Source organism: Penicillium waksmanii, assembly GCF_028829765.1.
Source record: "Penicillium waksmanii strain IBT 27052 chromosome Unknown utg000005l:1.0-5232799.0:1.0-5237142.0, whole genome shotgun sequence".
Lineage (NCBI taxonomy): Eukaryota > Fungi > Ascomycota > Eurotiomycetes > Eurotiales > Aspergillaceae > Penicillium > Penicillium waksmanii.
In genome coordinates this window covers 1,826,375-1,848,462 of record NW_026643252.1, presented here as the reverse complement: position 1 = coordinate 1,848,462, position 22,088 = coordinate 1,826,375, and the positions used below count along the sequence as shown (strand labels likewise).

Below are 22,088 nucleotides of genomic sequence, written 5' to 3'. Positions count from 1 at the left end.
GAAATCCGAGATATACCTAGGTATTCCAAGGTTTGTTTTTGACTATGGCACGGTGGAGTTAAAAAGTTGACTGGTGTTACTATTGAATCGTACTACCAGTCATAGTAGGCTTGATAGTATGAAAACTTTAATGTTGGATAAATATTCCAAACTGGAAACCGTGAAAGCAGAACGCAAAATCACTACTAGTACTAGCCCTACTAGTATGCAACCTTGGAATTGAAGAGAAGAAAACGCCTGGGATCTAATTTTACCACCAAATATTCTATCATTAATCATAAGAAAAAGAATGGAGACTTTTCTAACAGAATTCCATCTCAGAAGTTACCGTTCCCGTTTGATGGATCAAGGCCAATGAAATCAGACTCAAAGCACTCCATTGACAACTGGCTGTTCCATAGGTGCCACATAAGTTCATCGGTCGGCGGGTACGCTTGATCGCCATGGGATTGAACTTGCTGTGGTAATACAGGTGCCACAGGATTTGCGTAAGAAGAGCCACTATCGACCGGAAAACTGGGTTCTATGGTCGTTGAAGTCTCCGGCAGTGCCCCAGTCATCGATGGATACCAGGGGGCGACTTTGGATTTTGGTCCCAAACGCTGCTTAGCTTCAATCAAGGGGATGCAGAAATTTTGAAGTGACTCGAGGAGTTTTAGCAACTTTGAAATATACGGGCTTGCGGCGAATGGAGTCAGGCTTTGGGTAATGTCTTGGATTAAGGTGTAATCATCGAAGTCGAGTTCTCCGATAATATTGCAAAATAGAACGAAAAATGGACTCAGTGGGTATAGGAACATTGTCCTGAGCCTTGTTAATTTTTCCTCTTGTCGGAATCTTTGGAACGTGAGGACAGCTTACCATGTCAGAAACGTCGGGTATGGGTCCGCAAAGCCAGGACTCTTTCCGGGGTTTTTTTGCAAGTACCGCAGTGCTTTGAGAGATTTGCGAGCACATGCAACGCATTCTTTGTGTGTGAGGGGTGAAAATGAGTACTTCAATCGAGATCGAAGAATATCGACCAGAATTGCATAGTAGCAGAATTCTCCTGAGATCCAATCACAGGATAGAAATTCATTGACGGATTCCCGAGTCTAGAAATAATAGAATATTAGATTAGCTAGCCAGTTCCGATGTATCCGTGATCAATACTTACCGCCTGCAAACTGGACTTTATGACATCCATCCTCTCTTGAAGCTTTGAGTGGTTCGCAAGTATTTGACGAGTACTATCTGCTTTTCCACAGCTCAAGAGGTCACCCTGTACTTGTGCCAGCTCCATAAGAATTCGAATCAACGGTAGATGAGGCTGTGATTTGTTTGGAACGATGAGGTCCGCGGGAGATATAAGTGGCTCGGGTAATGATAAAGGTCGAAGGAGGAGGGCGCTGAGAGTGCGGTCAAGATAATAGCACCAGTATAAAGAGCTTTGGATGTCCTCATTTGGATCGGACCTCGAAACAGGGCTTCGAGTTTCATGATATTTTAGTGCGACGATTTGGCGGGCGGCATAGGAATTCATGATCCAGGCTTGGCTCATGTTACCAGTATATTGCATCAAAAATGCCTAAGCAGAATTAATGATCAGAAATGGCCCTTTCTTTGAAATATATTGAAGACATACCGCAGATATCAGTGATTGGATAAAAGGGAGGGTGGGGTTGCTCAAAAAACTGAGATTCTTCAAGGCATGAAGAGCATATGATTCATACAATCTTTTTGACTTGAGAAATTGCTGATTGATGGTGGAATTTTTGTAAACTCTTGGCATCTGACTAAGGTAGAATAGAGCCTTGACATAGATGCAGACGCAGTATTGGTAGAATATTTGTCCCTGTGATTCACCATTGATCAAAACGGCAATCATCCTCTCGAGACACTCCTGAGAGATATGGTCTGGCCATTGTATGTTGAGTGCTCCAGCCGCAGCTGGTGGCTCTGTTATTCTTTTAGTACATGCTCTCAAAGTAAATGCGGGGGTGACTTACCTTTGAAAAGCATGTAGAATATTTCAGGGGGCGGTGCAGTGAATTCTGTGACAATTGGACTGTCGTCTCGAACTTCCGACTGAACGCCTTCTTCGAGATTTGAAACCCTCCCCTGTGTCATGGCACTCACAAAATCCAATGCAGATCTTAGAATAGACTGCCTTTCAAGATTCATACTTTCATTTCCTTCAAGCTCTCCTTGGAAGACAGCTTTGGCTTGCTCCGCATGATGTGTCGATTCATCTGGGGTGACAACAGTGCAGCTACTGTGGGGAGACTTGGATGCATTTTGTAGGTGAGAGACAACGTCTAACCTCCGCCTCTTGAGTCCTCTATCTTCTTCCCCCTGATTGACACTATGGGATGGGCTTGTACTTTCAGTCGTCCTGGGAGATGTTAGATAACGACAACAAAAGAATATGAACGAAAGAGTGTACTCGTGGGGATGAGAGATTGCGCTTTCCAACCTGAGAAGCCTTTCGCCAAGAGTGGAGATACTAGATAAAAATCAGTTACAAGTTATGGCGGGACGGCACTAGTAATGGCATGTACGTTGTAGCTGGAGGGCGTGTTGGGCGCCGTGGACGAGTTCGCTGACACTCTAGACCGACATCGAGACAATTTGCACAATTGAGTTGCCGGTCGCAGCGAACCTATTCCAAAAACAAGTTCAGCACTAAAACTGTAAAACAGATGTCCAGATGAATGTCAAATTCATACCTTTCTGGAGTGACAGAGGTCACACTAGTGTTGATAACAGTTAGCGTGGATGTTCGCGATGTGGAGGTCGGGCTCCGGTTGTGAGTAGTATAGAACAAGGCCAACACTTACGGCACGCAGAGCGTCGTCACTCATTGGAATGTATTGTCAAAGCCCTCGCTTTCCGAAAATATCTCTTGAGGGGTCCTTTGAGCTCGAAATCCATCTAAACTACCTTGCTCCTGCGTGTTCTCGACCGAGCTATCCGAAATCGCTGAGTCATTCCTTCCAAAATCCGACGCTTTCCCCTTTTCGCTCGGCTTCCGAATGAATGGGGAAGAAGGAAAATCAATCGAGACCGTGTTTGTTCAACAACTGCTCGACTGGAAAAACCTAGTGATCTGCAAGAGCTTACAAATTACAAATTAGAAATTACCAAGCTAACGTTACCGATCAAATTGTTTTTCGTTCCCCGTCTTAGCAGCCGAGCCGAGGGTTGCTGGCGAATGCCTGCTGTTGCGATTAAGCGCCATTCGCGTTGTCGTTCATGCTAATTTCTGAGGCCAATTAAGCCTTGTATACAAGGCTCACTTTTTTTTCTTAATGAGAAAAATTAACTCGGGCAAGGTTGCGTTGTACAATACATTGTGACCAGTCTTGTCTTGCCAGGTATCGTTCACTGGCACTACCTGAGCCTTTTTTATAAACATGACGAAGTGGGCCGTTCCATATATTTATAGTGGGGATTTCGGAATGGGCACTGGCATATTGTATAAATACGTACTTGAGCCTCCGAATTATCTCTATGGTATTGATTTAGAAAAGATCAATCCTCGACTCGGAAGACATCAAAAGCCATGCCGAACGTACTCATCACAGGAGCGGCCCGAGGGCTCGGCCTAGAGTTGGTGAAAAGGTATGCTCTCCATTTACCTGACAATAGTCTTGTGATTGCCACTTCTCGGAAATCTAGCCTGGACCTCGAAGAAGTTTGCAGTGACAAGAGCAATATTGTCTTTGTGGAAATGGACATCTCCAGCGAGGAAAGCATACTGCAATCTGTCGAGACAGTAAAATCTCTCATTCCCGTCAATGGTCTAGATATCCTCATCAACAATGCTGGTGTCCATTCCTGGACAAATGGTGGCGTCTCAGAGATGTAAGTATCACCGAAGATACGAGCTGGTAATTCACTGATATAATTTTAGGTCTGATCTGGCGGACCAATTGAGGATCAATGTTACCGGCACGCATAATGTAATAAAATCATATCTGCCACTTCTTCAAGCTGGAAACATGAAGAAAGTTATCAATATGTGAGATTTAATAATGCTATAGTTTTCTCGAAATAAATACTCACAGCCGCTTTCCGTTCAAGCTCAAGCCCATGGGGCTCAACAACATCTGCTCGGTCCTTCCTTTACGCTCCCTGTCCTGCTTATAAGATAAGCAAAGCCGCACTCAACGCATTGACTGTTCAATATGCTCTATCTTACGAAGCAGACGGATTGATATTTCTTTGTGTGAGCCCGGGAGTGAGTACTATCAATTCGAACTGGGCATGGTGATAGATGCTAACTATTCATGAGTGGCTTCGAACAGATATGGGAGGCAACGATGGCGATCTTTCCGCAGAGGAAGGTGCAAACGCGGTCACTGATATCATTTCCAGTGCTGATCAAGACTCCAATGGTCTCTTCAGGAACATTTGTGTGCCGGGCTATGAGCAGTATAATGGAAAGGAGATTGCGTGGTGACACAATACAGACACATCCATACGCCTCAAGAGAACCCGGCAAAAGTATTTTGCAACTTCCGAGAACGATTCAGATATAAAGCCTTGACTTAAAAACCGATTACATCCATGGACGCCCATTGAAACGGTCGAGGAGACTTGGGAAAATCGGGAAACCATCAAACTTAGTTCCTGTTCCAGTGCCACCATGTTGCCTGCTTTCCATTAAATTATTCAGACGCATTGCGATAACAGAATGATATTAACCTTATAGAACGTTGCATCGGTGCTCATGCTTATTCAGCTAAATGGGAGACTTTAGAACAGGTTCAATGTAGCATAGAAACACCCATCACTCGATTCGCTATGCAAAGCCCCAGGAAGAAAGGGAGAGAGGAACAAGAGAAGCGCCCATGGGTTCGTGTCCAAAAAGTACATAAGAAGAGGGGTGGCTCTGCGATGCAAAGAAAGGAAAAGACAGGCACAGACATGACTGATGACTGGGCCAAAAAAGAGGCAAGGGTGATGGGACAAAAGAGAGGGGGGACATCATGATGCGGTGAAATGGTTAGAGGAATTAAGTATCACGTATGCAAATCCAGTAACATTAGTGCTGGTTGCTCCTTTTCGTGAAAAGTATTGGGCATTATGCCATCTTGGCAAGGTAGCCGAAATTCACGGCTCAATTCTGCAGTAAAGATTGGCAGAATGAAGGGCGAGGGCGTGATTATGATAAAAGCACGGCTATGAAAGCCCTTGGAAAAAAGGGCATGCTTCCAAAATCTCCTCGTCCCCACAAGCAAAGTCCCATCCAATGATACGGGGATCTACACTGGCGCAGATAATCTTGCGGGAGTCGAATTGCACTTTGAATACCCGGGATGATGGAGGTTGTGTCATTTGTCGACGAGCTTGATGGGGGTTAATGCCTTGCGGTGGGTTGGGGGCAGCCAATTGCTGGTGGAGTTGTGGAGTGGCATGGGCTGCCGGTGCTGGATTAGGAGCAGTCGTTGGAACAGCTTGAGGTTGGTTTCCAGGCTGAGCCGCAACTCGTTCTTGCGGTGCAGTTGGGGTCGGGGTCGGGGTCGGGTTTGTGTTGTTAGGAGATTGGGTGTCATCGCTCGCATCTTGGTCTGGTGTTGCCTCTGCACTCTGCGCTGGCGCGGCAGCCGTTCCGTTTCCAGTTGGCAGGGCAAGCAGGGTTTGCGCAGCTTGTAACTGTTGTGCCTGTGCAGAAACAGTAGCTCGTGCGGCCTCGCTGAGAGTGGCTCGAGTAGCGTTAGCCGCAGCGTCAGCTTGTCGGAGACGATGGCCGATGGACCATGCTCCATCCCGATCTTTGTGCCAAATCAAGATGGATTCGTCGTAGGATCCAGAGACAATGCGAGCCCAAGAGCTACCCCCACCGCCGGGAGGAATTTTAGCACCAAGTGCTGAAATATTGCGAGGATCCCGAGAGCCGGCAGTGTTTGAATAGTGACCAGCACGCCGTAAAGCCCTTGGGCCAAGGTCAACGGGAACGCCAGCCTGCTGCGCTTTCCAAAATTCATTTTCAACTTCTTGGGCCTCGAGTCGCAGTGCCTCATCGGCGCCAGGAGGGTCACCAAAGCCTGCCTGGACAGTGCGAACAAGGTTGTTATGGCCACGTAGACAAGCCACCTCGGCGCCGGAAACATGGTCGTATATTCTTACAGTGTTATCGTTACTACCACTGATGATTCGTCGACTGTCGAATTGGACACAGGCAATTCCCTTTTCATGACCCATCAGAGTCTTTAGACAAGCGCCGTTGCGAATATTCCAAACTTTGATCATACGATCTCCCGAAGCGGTGACAACCTCATTGCCGTGGAGTTGCATAGCGTTCACTGCAGCTCCGTGACCTTCCACTGTCATCAAATGGGTGTATGGTTTCAAGGATTTGATTTGACCATGGGCGATGCTGGCCTCAAGTATGTTGGGTGCCATATCACTGAGATCGACAATATATGAGGGATATGTAGCTCCGCCGCCTTTGCAGATACGAGGATAATCCTCATCCATTGCTGAGAGCTCCCGGCGACTCCATATCTTGACTGTGCGGTCCTTAGAACAGGTCACCAAGTAGCGATGGTCGAATTTGAGGTTGAGTACTGAGTCTGCATGAGCATTCGTAATTTGATGAATCTTCTTCCCTGTGGAGAATTTCCATAGTATCACACTCCTGTCGCTGCTTCCAGAAATGATAATATCCTGCTCCGGGCTCGGGTCGAATTGAAGGCACAGCACTGATTTCACATGACCAACCAAGGGGCGGTGCCATAACCGTTTAGTTTCCAGGTCCCAGACTCGCACCGTCCTATCCCGGCTTCCACTGACTAGCCATTTCCCTTCGAACTGAATTGCATAGACACATTCTAGGTGCGCCTCTTCGGGGTGGGAGGGGTGCGGAAGTTGAAAGTTTGTGAAACGACCCTGGTGCCAGTTTGCTTCAAGACGACGTCGTTGCTTATAGAGGTGAACCCAATTCACCTTGACGGTTCCGTTCGGGGATCGGGTGAGAAGAGAGGATCTGAGTGGCGGCTGGAGAAAAGATGGAAACCGAGGCAAAGAGCTGGGGGTTGCCGCCAGAGAGCTTCTCCGGTCGTTCGCATCGGCCATGTGGTGATCGCCTTCGTCATCTGGTTCGATGAACCCATGTCCCTTGGCGTCAGACGGACCATCCCTTTCATTGCTGCGAGAAGCCAGCCAAGTTGGAGGTACACGTTTCTTAAGCTTCGGCTCTCCCAGATCTGGTTCTGAATGTTGAGGTCGGGCCCGACGCGTGAGCGGTGACATTGCCTCAGCATGTTCCTGTTCGAAATTGCGAATGGCGCGCATATCTACCCGCCAGCCTTCGTTGATGTAGAGCACCCTCCATAAGCCGGAGTCCAGAATACGAGCTCGCCATGAGCGAGACGCAAGCGAGGCAGTCAGAAGGGTTCGTGGGTCAAGATATGAAAAGATCTCGAAGGTAAGCTCCGGAGGTAGCTTGACAACAGGGTCCATGTGTAGCAGCGGATTGAGACGATCGACGACTGCGGCGAGTGTGGAGGTTGATAATGATCGAAGGAGGCTGTATGCGAGTTCTATTGTCGAGGGGGGTGTATGGGTCAGTAGGCGGAGAGGTCAAGAGGAGGGTGCGCGCGCATCGGAGAGGCTCTCCGGGTTCACCACAAAAGCATAAAGAACTTAAAGAACAGGAAACTGTTATCTTACCAGCTCTATCCGTTTCGCTCTGGGAAAGAACCCATTCTGGTAGCATCATGACATTTTCCGGCATGAGCTCTTTGTCAGATTGGCTCCGGGTATCGTCCGAATACCCTTCATCCAACTTGAACGAGGGAGAAAGGGAGGGCGCAGAGTACCCGGGGAAATTTGTGGCCTGCAGCTGCAGCGCTGGGCGTGTGGGGGATCTAGGGACAAGATCTGCATCCATGGGTGCTGATGTTGACCCTGACGTCTCAAGGCGAATGGCGATGAGTCGACGCGACGATTTGGGGAGAGGTTCGGGGGACGTTATCGATCGCAGGGGTCGCAGGGAAATCGCAAGGGTGTCGCGTACGCGATCTCTCTCTCTCTCTCTCTGTCAGTCTGCAGTCGCACTCAGAGGTTTCACGGGAGGGATCAACCCTCGCAGAATAGACGTTGGTTGGATAGATATGATTTGGGAGGGGAACTTCTAGGCCTGGGACTGCATATCACGTCACGTTGGCAGCGGGATCCACCTAACAATTGGGGATTAGGAATGGAGATGATAGATCGGATCGAGAGGTCCAAAGTATGAGATGGATGGAGTTCATAGAATTGATGGAGCGAATGTGACGCGACAAATAGGAAATAAGAAATAAGAAATAAGAAATAGGAAATATACAATACACACAAGTCAGTGCTATGTAGGGTCGGGCGCTGGAATCTACTAGCTATGTACAGTCACGTGGCAGCGGCCTCAAGTATGCGATGGCGACAAGGGAGAAGCAGAGTAAGCAGAGTCAAGTCTAGACAGAGGCAGAGTGAGGACTGCGAGCAATGGGATGGAATGGAGGGTGGATTTATAGCAGGTTCCCCGCATCGTTCTTTGTTTGAAGAATGCTGGAGACTGGCTGTACGTGTGAGAGTGAGAGTATGAGTGAGAGTCCAAGCTGTGATCTGTGATCCTTCTAGATTAGATCTACTGTATACTATACTGTACTATAATCTATACTACTATCGGCTAGAAACTGTCACTGTATGTAATCCCCTCCTTCCATCACTCAGCCTCCTGAGACTCGTTTCATGTAAAGCACTAAAGTACTCCGTAGAGTCCATCCCATCCACCGCCAGCCGCTTCTCCATTTCCATGACTAAGCACCCCTCCACGCATCGACCACAACCCGCGAGAGTCGTTCACCCCCCCCTACGCTCTCGCCCATCTCTTTTCCTTGTGCCTTTCACCCTGTTAATTTTAGACCCTTGTGGGACTCTTTTCTCTTCTCTTCTCGGAAGTTGACTCTTCCTCCCTCTCCTTGCCGCTCCGTCCCAGTGACCGAGCCTCGTTACCTTCCGACACCTAAGGGGGGGTTTGAAACCGCCTCTTTCGTCCGTGAATCGGCACACCTGCCCGGCCGCAGTGTCGTACCCGAAACTCGAGTGACTCGGGTTCCATCGATTGGAAATATCGCAGATACCTCGAGGAGACTACCTTCACCGCTGTCGAGTGGTCCAACTTCAACTGCAGGGAAAGTGGCGGTGCGCATTCCGACTTTCTGACTGTTCATATATATACACCACCCTCATTTCCGTACCCTTTGGTCGAGGAATCGTGTCCTCACAAGCACATACACCCATCAAAAATCGCATTACGCATCCATCGTCTTGACCGTATCTTCAATCCGCGGCATTCACATTAGCCTGCAACCACCCGCCCTCACGTCCACAACTCCTCGCGCCGCGGGCAATCCATGATCGGCATCTCGATTGCTCGACGCTTGTCGCTTTCTCCGATCATACATACCTCGGGTCTGCTGCGCGGATCTGAGTAGAGCCTGGCTGGTTTGACTGTTTAAACCGCTGAAAGTCATCCAAAATGATTGACTCCGCAACCATGAGCGGTGCTCCAATCGCCGAGGATAATATCATCAATCGACGTGGTGGAGAGTCGATTTATCAAAGTTGTGTGAATCTCAGGAGGCGACTCTCGGAGGTCCCCAACTTTGAACCGTATCTGCAAGAAATGGACGAGGAGGATCGAGAGAAGGGTAACACAGACCCCGTGTCTTCGCTGTGGCAATGTCTGCGCAATGGATATCCACTGTTGAGCATCTACAATGCCTCTGGACCAGACGAGGAGTTAATAGTTGACCCGGCGAAAGTCACAGAGGGTAAACGTCCAAAGGCCGCAACCTTCAAGTTCCTCCAAGCTTGCTTGCAGGATCTGGCGTTTCCCCAGCAGGATTGTTTCTTAATCACCGATCTCTATGGCGAAAGCACAACTGGCTTCATCAAAGTAATCAAGATGGTAAATCGAGTGATCGACATCCTCGAGATGCAGGGCCACCTAAACCGTTCTGATGTTACCGATGCGCCGGTTGGCGCGCAAGGTGTCGTGAAACTCACCAAGCGTGAACACATTCTCAAGGAGCTGCTAGAGACGGAGCGCGATTATGTCCATCACTTGCAGAATCTCCAAGCGCTCAAGAAGGAACTGGAGGAAACAGGTGCGCTCACTGGTGACTCTAGCCATCAAATTTTCCTCAACCTAAACAACCTATTGGATTTTGCCCAACGATTTCTCATCCGAATGGAACAGCATTATGCTTTACCCGAGGACATGCAAAATTGGGGAAGTCTCTTTTCTTCGCACGAGGAGGCCTTGCGGCAGTATGAGCCATTCATCGCAAACCAGATGCGCTGCGATCAGGTTTGTTTGAAGGAGTGGGATAAAATCAGGGCAGCCCCGCGCCATATAGACCTCCAGCAGATGGTTGCGCAGCCAAAGACCCTGAATGGTTTCTTTGTCAAGCCCTTTCAGCGGTTGACGAGATGGCCGCTCATGTTGACGGTAAGTTATTCATTGTACCTCTAGTCTATTGTCATATGCTGACTTGCCCTTTCCCGCAGGAACTTCGGAAACAAACAGAAGACCCTCAGCTCCAAGCCGATATCACGCAAGCAATCGATACCATTCAGGATGTCTTGGATCAGGCGAATGAAGCAATCCACAAGGAACATTTGGCCGCGGCGGTTGTGGATCTCTCAGAACGAGTTGACGACTGGAAGTCGTTGAAGATGGATACCTTTGGGGAGTTGCTTCGATTTGGCACTTTCGCTGTGGTCAAAGGCGATAGTGGCAAAGATAGCGAACGCGAGGTTTGTAGTCACATTGGTTCCGTGAGGTGGCTCTGATTCATTCATCGCTGACAATTCTTCCAGTACCATATATTCCTGTTTGAGCGTATTCTTCTGTGCTGCAAGGATATCAATCCCAACAAACAGAAGACCAAGCTTATGATGGGTAAAGATAGGCCCAGCCTCACCGCGAAGGGCAAACCTCGTCTTCAATTGAAGGGTCGTATCTACATGGCAAATGTCACAGATATTGTCTGTCTCCAGAAGCCAGGTAAGCATTCGGCAGTTCGCATCCACCCTCCAAGGCTATTGTCCTAACCAACAACAAAAAGGTCTTTACCGTATTCAGATTTTCTGGAAGGGCGACCCCGGTGTAGTTGATAACTTTATCATTCGTTACTCAAACGAAGATACAATGCGCAACTGGTACAAGGACATCGATACTCAACGAACAATTCAATCGGAGCGACGCACTCTTCGACACACTGGTACATCCGATAGCGAATTCACCTACATGGAGGGCATGGCTCATATGCCAAACCCATACCAACAGGAGTATGACGCGGACGACAATACCAAAGACCCATACTACTCGGAGTTTACAATGAGCCGAAATGCCTCGAGCACGAGCTTGCGCACTCGTTCCGCCACCGGCGGTAGTTCAAACTCCGTTCCCCATGCCAATGGCCGACCACGTTATGGGGTTAATGACCCGACGCTTTCTGTGCATACCCAATTCCCTACTCCTGGCAGCATGTCACCAAGCGAGCGAAACACGAATTCATATTTCTCCCCTACGGAAACCCCATCTACACGCTCCAGTTCCCAGTCAGGGTTTTCTTTTGGGCGCCAGAATACCAACTCGACTACTCCATCGACGGTCTGGAATGAAGAGTCGAACCGATACACCGCACCGGCCTTGTCCCGTGGTCCTTCAAGAGATGGGACGACCCCGACCGGATATTTCCCTCCTCAGCCCCAACCCAATGGGCGGGGTGCTCAACGCCCGTCGCTGCCTCCACTTTCTGGTCCACAGGGACAGGCTCCCAATGGAACGGCTCAACGCATGCGTTCTGCCAGTAGCCCAGACATTCACCACCACAACAACGCACCTCCGGAATCCCGTCGGTATATGGGAGTCCATACAATGCAGACGGTTGACAATGTGCCAGTGCCTCCTATTCCCGCGCACATGGCCAACATGAAGGCGCCCGTCAACCGTAGCCAGAACAACTCTCCTACCAGCCAGCTTCCTATGCGATCTCAACCCCACGTTCACACCACGCAATTCACCGAACCCGAGTACAACGAAACGCGCGGCTCGGGGCAGATCTCCGACCATGCTACATCGCCCTTGTCTCACGAACCCGATGGAGACCCTTTCATGCCCACCCAGCTTAAGGCCAAAGTGAATTTCGACGATAATTACGTCACGCTGGTGATTGCTACCAATATCCTCTTCCGTTCACTGACGGATCGTGTGGATGCTAAGCTGGCCCGTTTCACGAACCGTTCGATTGGCAACAAGACGGTCCGGCTACGGTACCGCGATGAGGACGGCGATTTTGTCACCATTGACAGTGACGAGGCCGTCCAACTTGCTTTCATGGAATGGCGGGAGCAGCATCGTGACATGCTCGCCAAAGGCATGGTGGGTGAGATCCAGCTCTATTGCCAGGTAGTTGACTAGATCTGGTCAACTTTATCCCTTTGCTCATTCCTTTTTTTTTTCTCTCGTGGGGCTCATTTGATAGGTCCTCCGCCGCCTTGGGGGTTCTTTGCATTGCCTTGGCGCCTGGTCCCTTATTCTCTCCTCTCTACTTCCCAACTGGATTGGCTTGGGTCTGTTGAACAGCCACGCTTGGAGAGATGGCCCCTTCCCTTTTGGCCCCGTCACCCGCTCTTCCATCTGGTTACGCCACCGTGGTTTGCATGTGGCGGAACCAGGGCGAGTTAAACAGACCTTCTGCATAATGAGTTAATTGCGGCAATGACGGTGCGGAGAAACCCTACCCCTGGCAACCTTCACCATCTTCCTATCTTCTCATCTTCCCCCATATCCCCATTTTTTTACGTCCTGTTTCCTCGGGCTACTGGTTCCGTGGCGGGAGCGCATGATGACTGCACTATTGATCAACGTTGTTCGAATGTCCACGAACGTATGAAGCACCTTCCATGATGTATGCATACTCTTGTTTGGATTCTGTACTTTGTGGTAGCCTGCATGCAGGCATAGTCCTGGCGCTTTGGAATTTAACACTATTTGATCCTGATTTTGGTTTATTATTATTATTTATTCTATTTTTCTCTCGCTTATTTGGGGGGAAATATCTTTGTATCCTTAAAAGGCCTAGTCCTTTATTCGTAGTCATTGGGCCTTGAATCTGGAATCTGGGGAAGAATTGACGATGGCGTCATTAACCAATCGGGATGCCGTTCTTTCGGAAGTCTCGGCTTCACAAAGCTTGGCAGAGCTCTGAAGTATAAAGGGCAGCCTATCTCGGTATTTTGACGTCTTAAATCAGTGGTACCTGAGCCTGAGGTTGTATCCGTACCTGAACTCTATGTTTGGAGTGACATCCTCTGATTATTTTGTAAATAAAACCCATTAGCCACTGGGACTCGGCCACGTTGCAAATCCTGGGGGCTGAATCCTGAACCTGAACCGCCTTTGGCGATGTGCAAGTCATGAATGAAAAATAACGCAAACTATTGGAATAAACGAGCCATTATCGGGTTCCTGAGAAGGCAGATGCGGCATTTATGAGGCCCCAAAAGGCTAAATGGGGAGTTTTAGTTTTAGTTTTAGTTTCAGCTTCAGCGGCAGTTCGGAGATTTCGTCGAATGGCCGGGCAGTTCTTCAGCATTCGTTGATATAAAGAGTGGAGTGGGTATCTCCAGGGCTGGTGTTGCGGTCAACGTCAACCCCAATGGAAAACCAGTTCCCTCCACGACCTCCCTCCCCCCCCCCTTCTTCTTCTATTTTTTGCCCCCCCTCAACCTTGCCTCCCTTTTGTATATTCCCCTGAGGACTGTTGTTTTTTGGACCTCTGCGTTTTCACTGCATCCATCTTACGCTAATTCAATAGTGGATCAAGGCTTGCATTAACATTCAAGTGAAATCGTGCAACACTGCCAAGAATGTCTTTCTCCGGCCGCCGCGTCAGTATTCTGCGCCCCTCCAACCGGCGCCTCTCCGTCAGCAAGGGACTGTCCGAGAACGGTGAGTGTGTTCAGCTTTTGATTTCCTTTGAGTTTAAAACAATAAAAGCGAAAAATAAAATCCGGACTAACGTCCCGATCTCCCGATTTCAGAGGAACGGTCCGAGACTCATCGTCAATTCCGAACCGCCCACGAGGGTCATCGTCCCCACGCCGGTCTTGACGCATCCCGTGCTTCCACTGGTGTTGTCTGGTGCACAGAACGTGCCTCCGAGCATGGATTTTCTGATGACCCTTCAAGTTGGGCCAACCTAGGTCAAGGTGCCCCCGAAGCCGACGATGATATCGAGGGAAGCTTTCCCCGCCCGACGTCGATCCCCATCTCATCTGCCTCTCGGGAATACGGCCCGACCGCCGGTATCAAACCGCTACGTGCCGCTGTCGCTCGTCTGTATAACGAACATTACCGCCAAGGCAAGGACAGCCAGTATACCTGGGAGAATGTGTGCATTGTGCCCGGTGGCCGTGCGGGTTTGATCCGTATCGCCGCCATTTTGGGCAACTCGTACCTCTCGTTCCCGATTCCCGATTACTCTGCATACAATGAAATGCTCACCCTGTTCAAGAATGTATGTGAGACAATTGTCTCGGAATGAGCGCCCCCGTTGCAATTGCAACAACGATTGACAACCATATGTGGATGGGATATTTACTAACCGTGACGTGAAAATACTAGATTGCCCCCATCCCCATGCCCCTGTCTCAGGACGACCACTATCACATCCATCCCAATAAGATTGCCGAGGAAATCGCCCGTGGCACCCAGGTGCTGCTGACCTCCAACCCCCGTAATCCCACAGGTCACTTTGTATCGCACGAGGAGCTCGCTGAGATCCAAGATATCTGCCGTGACCGCGCGACTCTGATTCTCGACGAGTTCTACGGTGGCTACAATTACACGACTGGCTGCGATGGCAGCACGATCAGTGGAGCCGAGCACATCGTTGACGTTAACCAGGACGATGTGCTCCTGATTGATGGTCTCACCAAGCGCTTCCGTCTTCCTGGCTGGCGCATTGCTTGGGTCGTTGGACCTAAGGACTTCGTCGACGCCCTCGGCTCGGCCGGTTCGTACCTGGACGGTGGCGCCAACGTTCCCTTCCAGGAGGCCGCCATCCCCATGCTGGAGCCATCGCTCGTCCGTGAGGAGATGAAGGCACTGCAGTCGCACTTCTGTGAGAAACGTGACTATGTCCTGGGTCGACTGCACGAGATTGGATTCCGTGTCCAGGATGTCCCTCAGGCGACTTTCTATATCTGGCTCGACCTGACTTCTCTCGACCCGCCACTACCCAAGGAGGCCAACATCTCTGATGGCCTGAACTTCTTCAACGCCCTGCTGACCGAGAAGGTCATCGTCGTACCGGGTATCTTCTTCGACCTGAACCCGGCTAAGCGTCGTGACCTGTTTGATAGTCCTTGCCACCACTTCGTTCGTCTCAGCTATGGTCCCAAGATGGATGTCCTGAAGATGGGTCTGGACGGCATTGAGCGGGTCATCAAACGGGCGCGCGAGATGGGCATCAAGAAGCAGTGGGAGGACGAGGTTGCCATCCAGGATGATTAGATTTCTTCTGACTTTGGAACTCGACGAAACCCTGCGATGATTTATGACATATTATTGCGATAAGATTTCGTCTGGCTGTGCTTGGCGAGTGATTTAGCACAAGTAGTAATATACGAGTTTCCTTTACTACTATGAGATTGTCATATTGTAGATGGTATCATCCGTAGCGTAATGGGAATTGAGTGCCGTTATTTTCTTTTGGAAGACTGTTTCAGCACAGCTGCTTAAGATGTTGAAGTCAAGTATTAACCTAGGAGATATGAGACATCTATGTACTTTGGACACCGTAGACTTTGCGGGATTTTCTACATGTGGTGCATGAGACCGACAGGGACCCACAGATAATGAGCTCTACAAAGTATACTCCATACAGTAAGATTCTATCGTTCTGAGGCCCGAAACTTTTTGCATATGACCTACTACTATTTAGTGAAAAAAAAGACCTCCAGTAAGTAGTATTATTAGATAGTTAGGTCGCCAACTGTACGAGCAGCTTATTTGTCGATTCTAACTATTCCTCCATATGGTCTCCATCTCCTTCCACTCCGTCATTAAATTGCGACCGCCATCAACCTCAGTTTAGGAAAAAATATGCCAAGGTAGTATACGAAAACGAGGACAACGCGCTAAGGGATATTCATATTACCAACACGGTATTAAAGATACTCTAGATTGATACAGCAGTACATACTATACATACAGGATACGCAATAAAATACGAGACTGAAATGACCGGGGGTAATAAACCCCCACAGCCACTCAGACCGCGCGGATGATTTGCATCTAACTTGAAACAGGAAAGGCAAGGAGACCGAGTGGGCCAATGGCTGGCGGCAGAGGCCGCTATTCGTCTAGATTTACTGGAAGCAGTTTAGTTGGAACTTGAAGTGGATTGGTGTTGGTGGAAAACAACCACCACATTTCACACCCGATAGACACCAGTACCTTACCCCCCAGTGTACTCGTATAACCTGACACCCTTTTCCTAACCAGGCAGCCCGGAGGGCCCAGCTTCCAACGAACCAGGCGAACGATGAAAACTAAATCTCATTTTGCCGACGAGAGTTCGATCTGACAGCAATCTCCCCACTTCGTCACACGGTTCTTGACTCGTTTCTCTGGCTGCCAGGCACTGCGTGGAAAAAAATCCGTGCTAAGGCGCATGATCGATGACCCAGCCCAGTTTCTCCGGCTGAGTCTACCGCCGGTCGAGGTTCGAATCTTGCCAAGTGGAGAATTTCCAGCAGCTCCAGCAGCTCCGGTGACACGACGGCGTCCAGCGTCAAACGAGAAGCCAGTTAGCTCACTGGGCAGACGTTTCTCCTTGATCTGGGCCCTCGACCCTTTCATTCAAGTGTGCTGGATCCATGCCATGTAGTCTATCGTTATCAATATGGATATTTACGGCTCGTCCTATTATAATTATAGACTCCAAACAATCATTCTGAAACTCTCACAACCACTTCTCGACCCCCTCAATCGAAAACAATAGAGTTGCCGAGAGGGTTTGGGTTCGGCCTGAGCCGCGACACAACGCAACCTTCCTCCACCAGTCTCGCGCAGGTATCTGTATATCTGGGACTGGTCACCGGCCGTTACTGCGAATAGGATGGAGACGTACGAGTATCTCAGTCGACTCGGCTCCAGCGGGGATTGTGGGTGGGATATGCGTGTCGATCCCTCGTATCCTCAGAAAGTCCCGCCTCAATGTGGCAACGGGACTGTTTCTCAATAAATTTTGCATGGCCTCGACTCTGACCCTCCCGGCCCCATCAAAGCTTGTTTTTTTCTGTTTCCCTGTCCAGGAGATCGAACTAGACTGAAAACAGCAAATGCCACTTGGTTTATTGTGAAGAGGTGTCAGGTTGGACGGGCACGCGTTACACTTGGCCTAGTCTTGGTCATGGTTCCTTTCGTTCAGTAGATACTCTCTCCCTCGAGGTGCGTTGAAAGACTTGATAAAGGTTACTCAATATGAGCAAATGGTGGAATCCTCGTAAGTCAACCTGCAAGATTCCTTCCCCAGACGGAAACTGTATCCGTAAGTATTCCTTACTAGAGGAAGCAAGGCCGGGCGGGTTTCGAGACGATAGCCGACTTGAGGTCCAACTGGGGGATGATATTAACCAGTCAGCGTTCACCTTGCGGGCTGACCAAATCTCTGGGTTCCGTGGACAAGTCAGGGACAATGTCATTACCTTTCAGCTCATCCAGTATGTACTCCGTACTCCGTACAAGTGCCATACATGGCTCCATCGTTCCAACAACCAGGAACCCCCTCTGCGGGCCTAGTGGACCCCGGGAACGGTCAAGTAGCGTACTCCGCAGGGTATCTTTCGGTTACACCTATACCCTTCTTTGCTTTTTCTTACTTTCTTTACTTTACTTTACTTTACTTTACTTTACTTTACTTTACTTTACTTTACTTTACACTTTACACACGACGGGACGCACCCACCACTCCCTGGTGCCTCCCCAGAAAAGCTCCCCTCTTCCAACCTAACGTCGCGCGGCCCAAGCTCCTTCAGTTGACAATCTGCAGCTCGGGATTGGACAGATGCAAAAGGAGCTTCTGCATTTTCCCCAGTTCTAGGCCGATCGTTTGATAGATCCTCTTTTTCCCCCTCCCCATTCCCCTTGGTCTTGGCACTCTCCATGTTTACCCCTTGCGTGGTGCATGACTTGGGAGTCTCGAAGAAATTGGTCGGATATTCTCGGAGTTTTCTCAGGAGTGTTTAGCATTTAGCGCTATGCGTGCTGCATATCGGTACCAATCATTCCTATCTGTCGTGTGACAAAGGGCAAAACCTTTCAACTTATCTTTCTACTCTGTACTCTGTACTCTGTACTCTACTCTGTCTTGCATTGGCTTGCTCTCCCTCAGCTTCTTTTTTTTATTCTTTTCATCTTTTCCCCTTTTTCTTGTGGCAATCCTGTTATCATCTTTCTCTTTCTAATAGTATCTTTCAATATTACCCTATGTATTCCAGACAGTGTCTCAACGCAGCCCTCCTTCTCCACCGCCCCGCAGCGCGCCAATACAAGCGACAAGAACTCGGCGCCTAGAACATCGGAGTTAGGACTTGACCGAGGCGCAACTTTCATACTAGCTTGAACTATGCTACGTCACTGCTCGGCTGGACGAGATGGGGTCAGGGAATATCCCTGTTCCAGACCCAAACTGCCAACCCCCTTTTGGTCAGAACACACTAACACCGGAAATAGAGTGCGAAGTTGAGTTCCACCTCCTGGAGCCCATCCCCGCAGATCGTTCTCTCGGTTGGACTTCATACCCAGTTGAAATAGGATGATTTTTCCCCAAGTTGACTACGAGTACTCCACAGAGTGCAGACGTCTGTCTCCATGTCTGTACCTATCTAGGTATGTATCTAACAAACGGCAAGCGGCAGCCCAAATGACCAAGTACATATCATTCAAAGTTTCCCCCGGCCATCAGAATCACCCTACTGCATACTCCATCCTTCCTGCGTCCAATTAAATGCACTTATGCTGTACATATGTACAATGCCAGCATCCACAAGCATGTGTATAGTGTATATTACTAGTCTCCGTAATGGAGATACAGGAAAGGTCGCCTGCTGGCCCCATTGTACCCAACCCCTTCGACGCCTCACCCACTCTGATTGGAACTCGATTCGCTAGGCGCTTGGCCTTTCTCACCAGCCAATCCAGCGCAATAAGCGGGTGGATTACGATCACCCGAGATCGAGAGGGAGAGGGTGGCCAGCTAGCGTAGCACGCGATGGTTTGCCTTCATTAAGTATGTCGTATTGAGATGAGTGGGGTGAATCGGCGTCTCGCGTATCAGAGAGGGGGGGGGGATTCAATATAGTGTATCCGTATTTAGTTCGTACATAAAAAAAAGCTACAGTATACCGCCAAGGCACAACTTGGAATAGTACGGGCGCGCGATGCAACTAGGCCAACCACCCGACCCAACCAACCAACACTCCAGATATACCCAAACTACTGTAACCAACTGGGTCCGGCGTGGGATTCCCCACACCGGTGCTCCCGGTCGAGGATCACTAGGTGCAGAAACGGTGATCCTGTGGCGCCGTGGGCCTTGGTGTTGAGAGTGGCCGTAGGTATTATGCGGGTCGTTTTCCTTGTTTCAGTTATTGTTGGCATTAGTGTCTTCTATCGCCATGCACCGGGATGCCTGGGGCGCCCGTGGATAGTCTCAGCCCGTGGCTAGTTTTATTCCGATCATTTTGCATACATACACTACTACGATCAGTCGATCACTAGTGACGACGCCCGATTATCGAGGTTCGATTCCGAGCTTTCGGTGAGACATGTTGACATTAAAGGAAAGTTGTATTCGAGGTATACACATTACGGAGTACTCCATGTTTGATATGCTAATTTGCATAATATCATCAAAGCCGGCGAGGAAATTGGAATTGAAATTGCCCTTCGAGCTCGGAAATGTGAAACCACGGTCGTGGGTATAGATCCACTCTACTATTACGGTCGCTTCCTACTCGTTTTCTGCAGGCGAATGGCCCTAGGGAAATGAGTTGAACAAGGGATCCTGGTCTTGCTCGTCGACTCATCTGCATGTCGCTATCGCTATCAATGCGCCCAGACTAAATCCTTTGGTGGCATGCACCGACGATCCTAGTGCTCTAGTTTAGCATCTAGTGGAAATTGGATATTCTCAATCATAAAGAGTACTCCGTATGTGTGGAATGAATGGTGAGAGCGATTCCGATCCCGAATTGCTTCTTTACCGTATTGGGTCTATGTTAGAAGTAAGACAAAGTAGCTCGAGTTGCCTCGGCTATGTTGATATTCATAATGTGAACTGTACAGACTGGAGACTCGGACATGAGGAGTGACAACTGCTGCCCATCCGGCGACCCGATATGGCGGTGAAATCATAGCGATCCCGTTAGATCCTTCGTCTACTTCTGAGGCAAGTAACTTCTCCGAATTGGAGTACCTAGAAAACGGCGATCCTTTAGACCCAGCCGTGGGATTCGTCGGGTGGATGTGATGCACACATTCGATTGGACGTAGGAGTGGGATTGACGTGAGCTGGCTCCGATCGAGGGTTGGGTCAACCCCATCGGCGTCAAAACTAGCCCCAAAGCTGAAATGAACAGCGCTCCATCCTAGGGAAAGACGAGCGCCGAACAAATGACCGGCTGAAGATAGATCCCTTTCTTTCCCTATGGTGTCAACCTCTTGTGCCCCCTTACGACAGACCCTGTTGTAAGCACCACCGCCAAATACAGCATACAGTGCTGCACTGCACAGCTCAGGCCTCCTGTAACCGCGACTGTGGGGTACCAACCCATTCAGCCTCAACTCCTAGGAAACGAACCGTCCAACCAGAACCAAAACCCTCCGAGCAGGATGAGTATGCGTCCACTGACGTCGTTCGCCCCAGGTGCTTACCTTGAGGCGTTTTCTATGGGTTGATGCATTGCCCGGTACACCCAGCCGTGTCATCCGAAGCGACAATTTACTAGCAGGGCTCAAAGGTTGGCCCCGTACCTCTCGTTGATGAGGGATAAACGATGGAAAATCCGAGTCAAGCCTTGTCTCGAGTACACACGTACGTACTGTAGTTACATAACTAGAGAACAACCCCTGTCGCGATCTGCGTCCCTCCACCATGGGTGGGTTTAGTTCGGCCCGTCCGGAGACTCCGCATTTACGCTGAATTCTCATGTTTTGCTTGATGTCGTTGCTTTTCTTTTTCTTTTCTTTTATTATTTTCCATTTCCATTTCTATTTCCATTTTCATGTGGTTCTCGTTGGCCCCCAATCCACATGAAATTATTTTCGGTTCCCCGGCCACCGTTTGACCCAATCAATATCGTAATTCTACGGACCAATCCTTAGTTATCGTTTTTAGGCAAGCGAAGGCTGTACTTGCTTCGGAACCAAAATAAACCTAAAAGCACGCCAATCATCAATTCGAGTGTAAGATAGAGGGGAAGAAAAGAAAAACCAGAGCATAGCTTGGAAAGCAAAGTAACTAAGACACCGGAAAAGAATAGATTACTCCCTACTTCATAGTAGCTGCATAGCCCCTTCCGCTCTTCTCCGGTGCAGACAGAATGTCCACTGCTGCCCGGATATCACTTCCAAACTCCTCTCAAGCGCAGCCGACATCATCCTCGAATTGCAGAACGATCAACGAGAAAGCGGTGACGAGGGCTGCATTCGAGTAACTAGTACGACAACCAAGCGCGAGATCAAGTTTGCTCTGTACCCTCGGACGAGTTCGCAGTTTGTTTGGCGTTCCTCTCTTCTTTCTTTATTCCTTTGTTCTGTTCTTCCTTTCTTTGACATCCGTGCTCATTCTTGTTTTCTCATTCCTCACACTTTTATGTAGGTACGCCCGGACATCCATGTAACTACTGTAATTCCACTATGGGAGATACTACCTCGTGAATATTAATCCTGGCAGATTTACCTGGTAGCTCCATATAGATCCCACGAATCGCAACTCGCTCGGCTTGCCAGCTGCCGTTCTAGCACTGTACATGTCTCA

The 22,088-nt window shown here is 49.3% G+C and overlaps 5 protein-coding genes across 5 annotated transcripts; 3 read left to right on the top strand and 2 right to left on the bottom strand.

The window, feature by feature from the left end:
* Positions 1-317: 317 nt before the first annotated feature.
* On the bottom strand, positions 318-2,843 carry N7481_005595 (Zn(II)2Cys6 transcription factor; the record flags this gene model as incomplete). Its single annotated transcript, XM_057264814.1, has 9 exons — positions 318-804; positions 862-1,094; positions 1,157-1,567; positions 1,625-1,938; positions 1,989-2,374; positions 2,426-2,485; positions 2,541-2,641; positions 2,709-2,732; positions 2,820-2,843. 9 exons carry the CDS (start codon positions 2,841-2,843, stop codon positions 318-320), a joined length of 2,040 nt encoding a protein of 679 aa, XP_057122534.1.
* A 701-nt stretch (positions 2,844-3,544) lies between these two features.
* On the top strand, positions 3,545-4,444 carry N7481_005594 (uncharacterized protein; the record flags this gene model as incomplete). The annotated part of the gene is made up of 5 exons (XM_057264813.1): positions 3,545-3,603; positions 3,661-3,846; positions 3,896-4,003; positions 4,066-4,222; positions 4,277-4,444. The coding sequence occupies 5 exons, from the start codon at positions 3,545-3,547 to the stop codon at positions 4,442-4,444; spliced, it is 678 nt and encodes a 225-aa protein (XP_057122533.1).
* A 722-nt stretch (positions 4,445-5,166) lies between these two features.
* Positions 5,167-7,879, bottom strand: N7481_005593 (F-box and WD domain protein; the record flags this gene model as incomplete). Its single annotated transcript, XM_057264812.1, has 2 exons — positions 5,167-7,529; positions 7,660-7,879. The coding sequence occupies 2 exons, from the start codon at positions 7,877-7,879 to the stop codon at positions 5,167-5,169; spliced, it is 2,583 nt and encodes an 860-aa protein (XP_057122532.1).
* Positions 7,880-9,505: 1,626 nt separating this feature from the next.
* Positions 9,506-12,457, top strand: N7481_005592 (Rho family guanine nucleotide exchange factor CDC24; the record flags this gene model as incomplete). The annotated part of the gene is made up of 4 exons (XM_057264811.1): positions 9,506-10,480; positions 10,540-10,788; positions 10,852-11,038; positions 11,100-12,457. The coding sequence occupies 4 exons, from the start codon at positions 9,506-9,508 to the stop codon at positions 12,455-12,457; spliced, it is 2,769 nt and encodes a 922-aa protein (XP_057122531.1).
* Positions 12,458-13,908: 1,451 nt separating this feature from the next.
* N7481_005591 (pyridoxal phosphate-dependent aminotransferase) lies at positions 13,909-15,556 on the top strand (the record flags this gene model as incomplete). The annotated part of the gene is made up of 3 exons (XM_057264810.1): positions 13,909-13,990; positions 14,083-14,558; positions 14,666-15,556. 3 exons carry the CDS (start codon positions 13,909-13,911, stop codon positions 15,554-15,556), a joined length of 1,449 nt encoding a protein of 482 aa, XP_057122530.1.
* Positions 15,557-22,088: the final 6,532 nt, after the last annotated feature.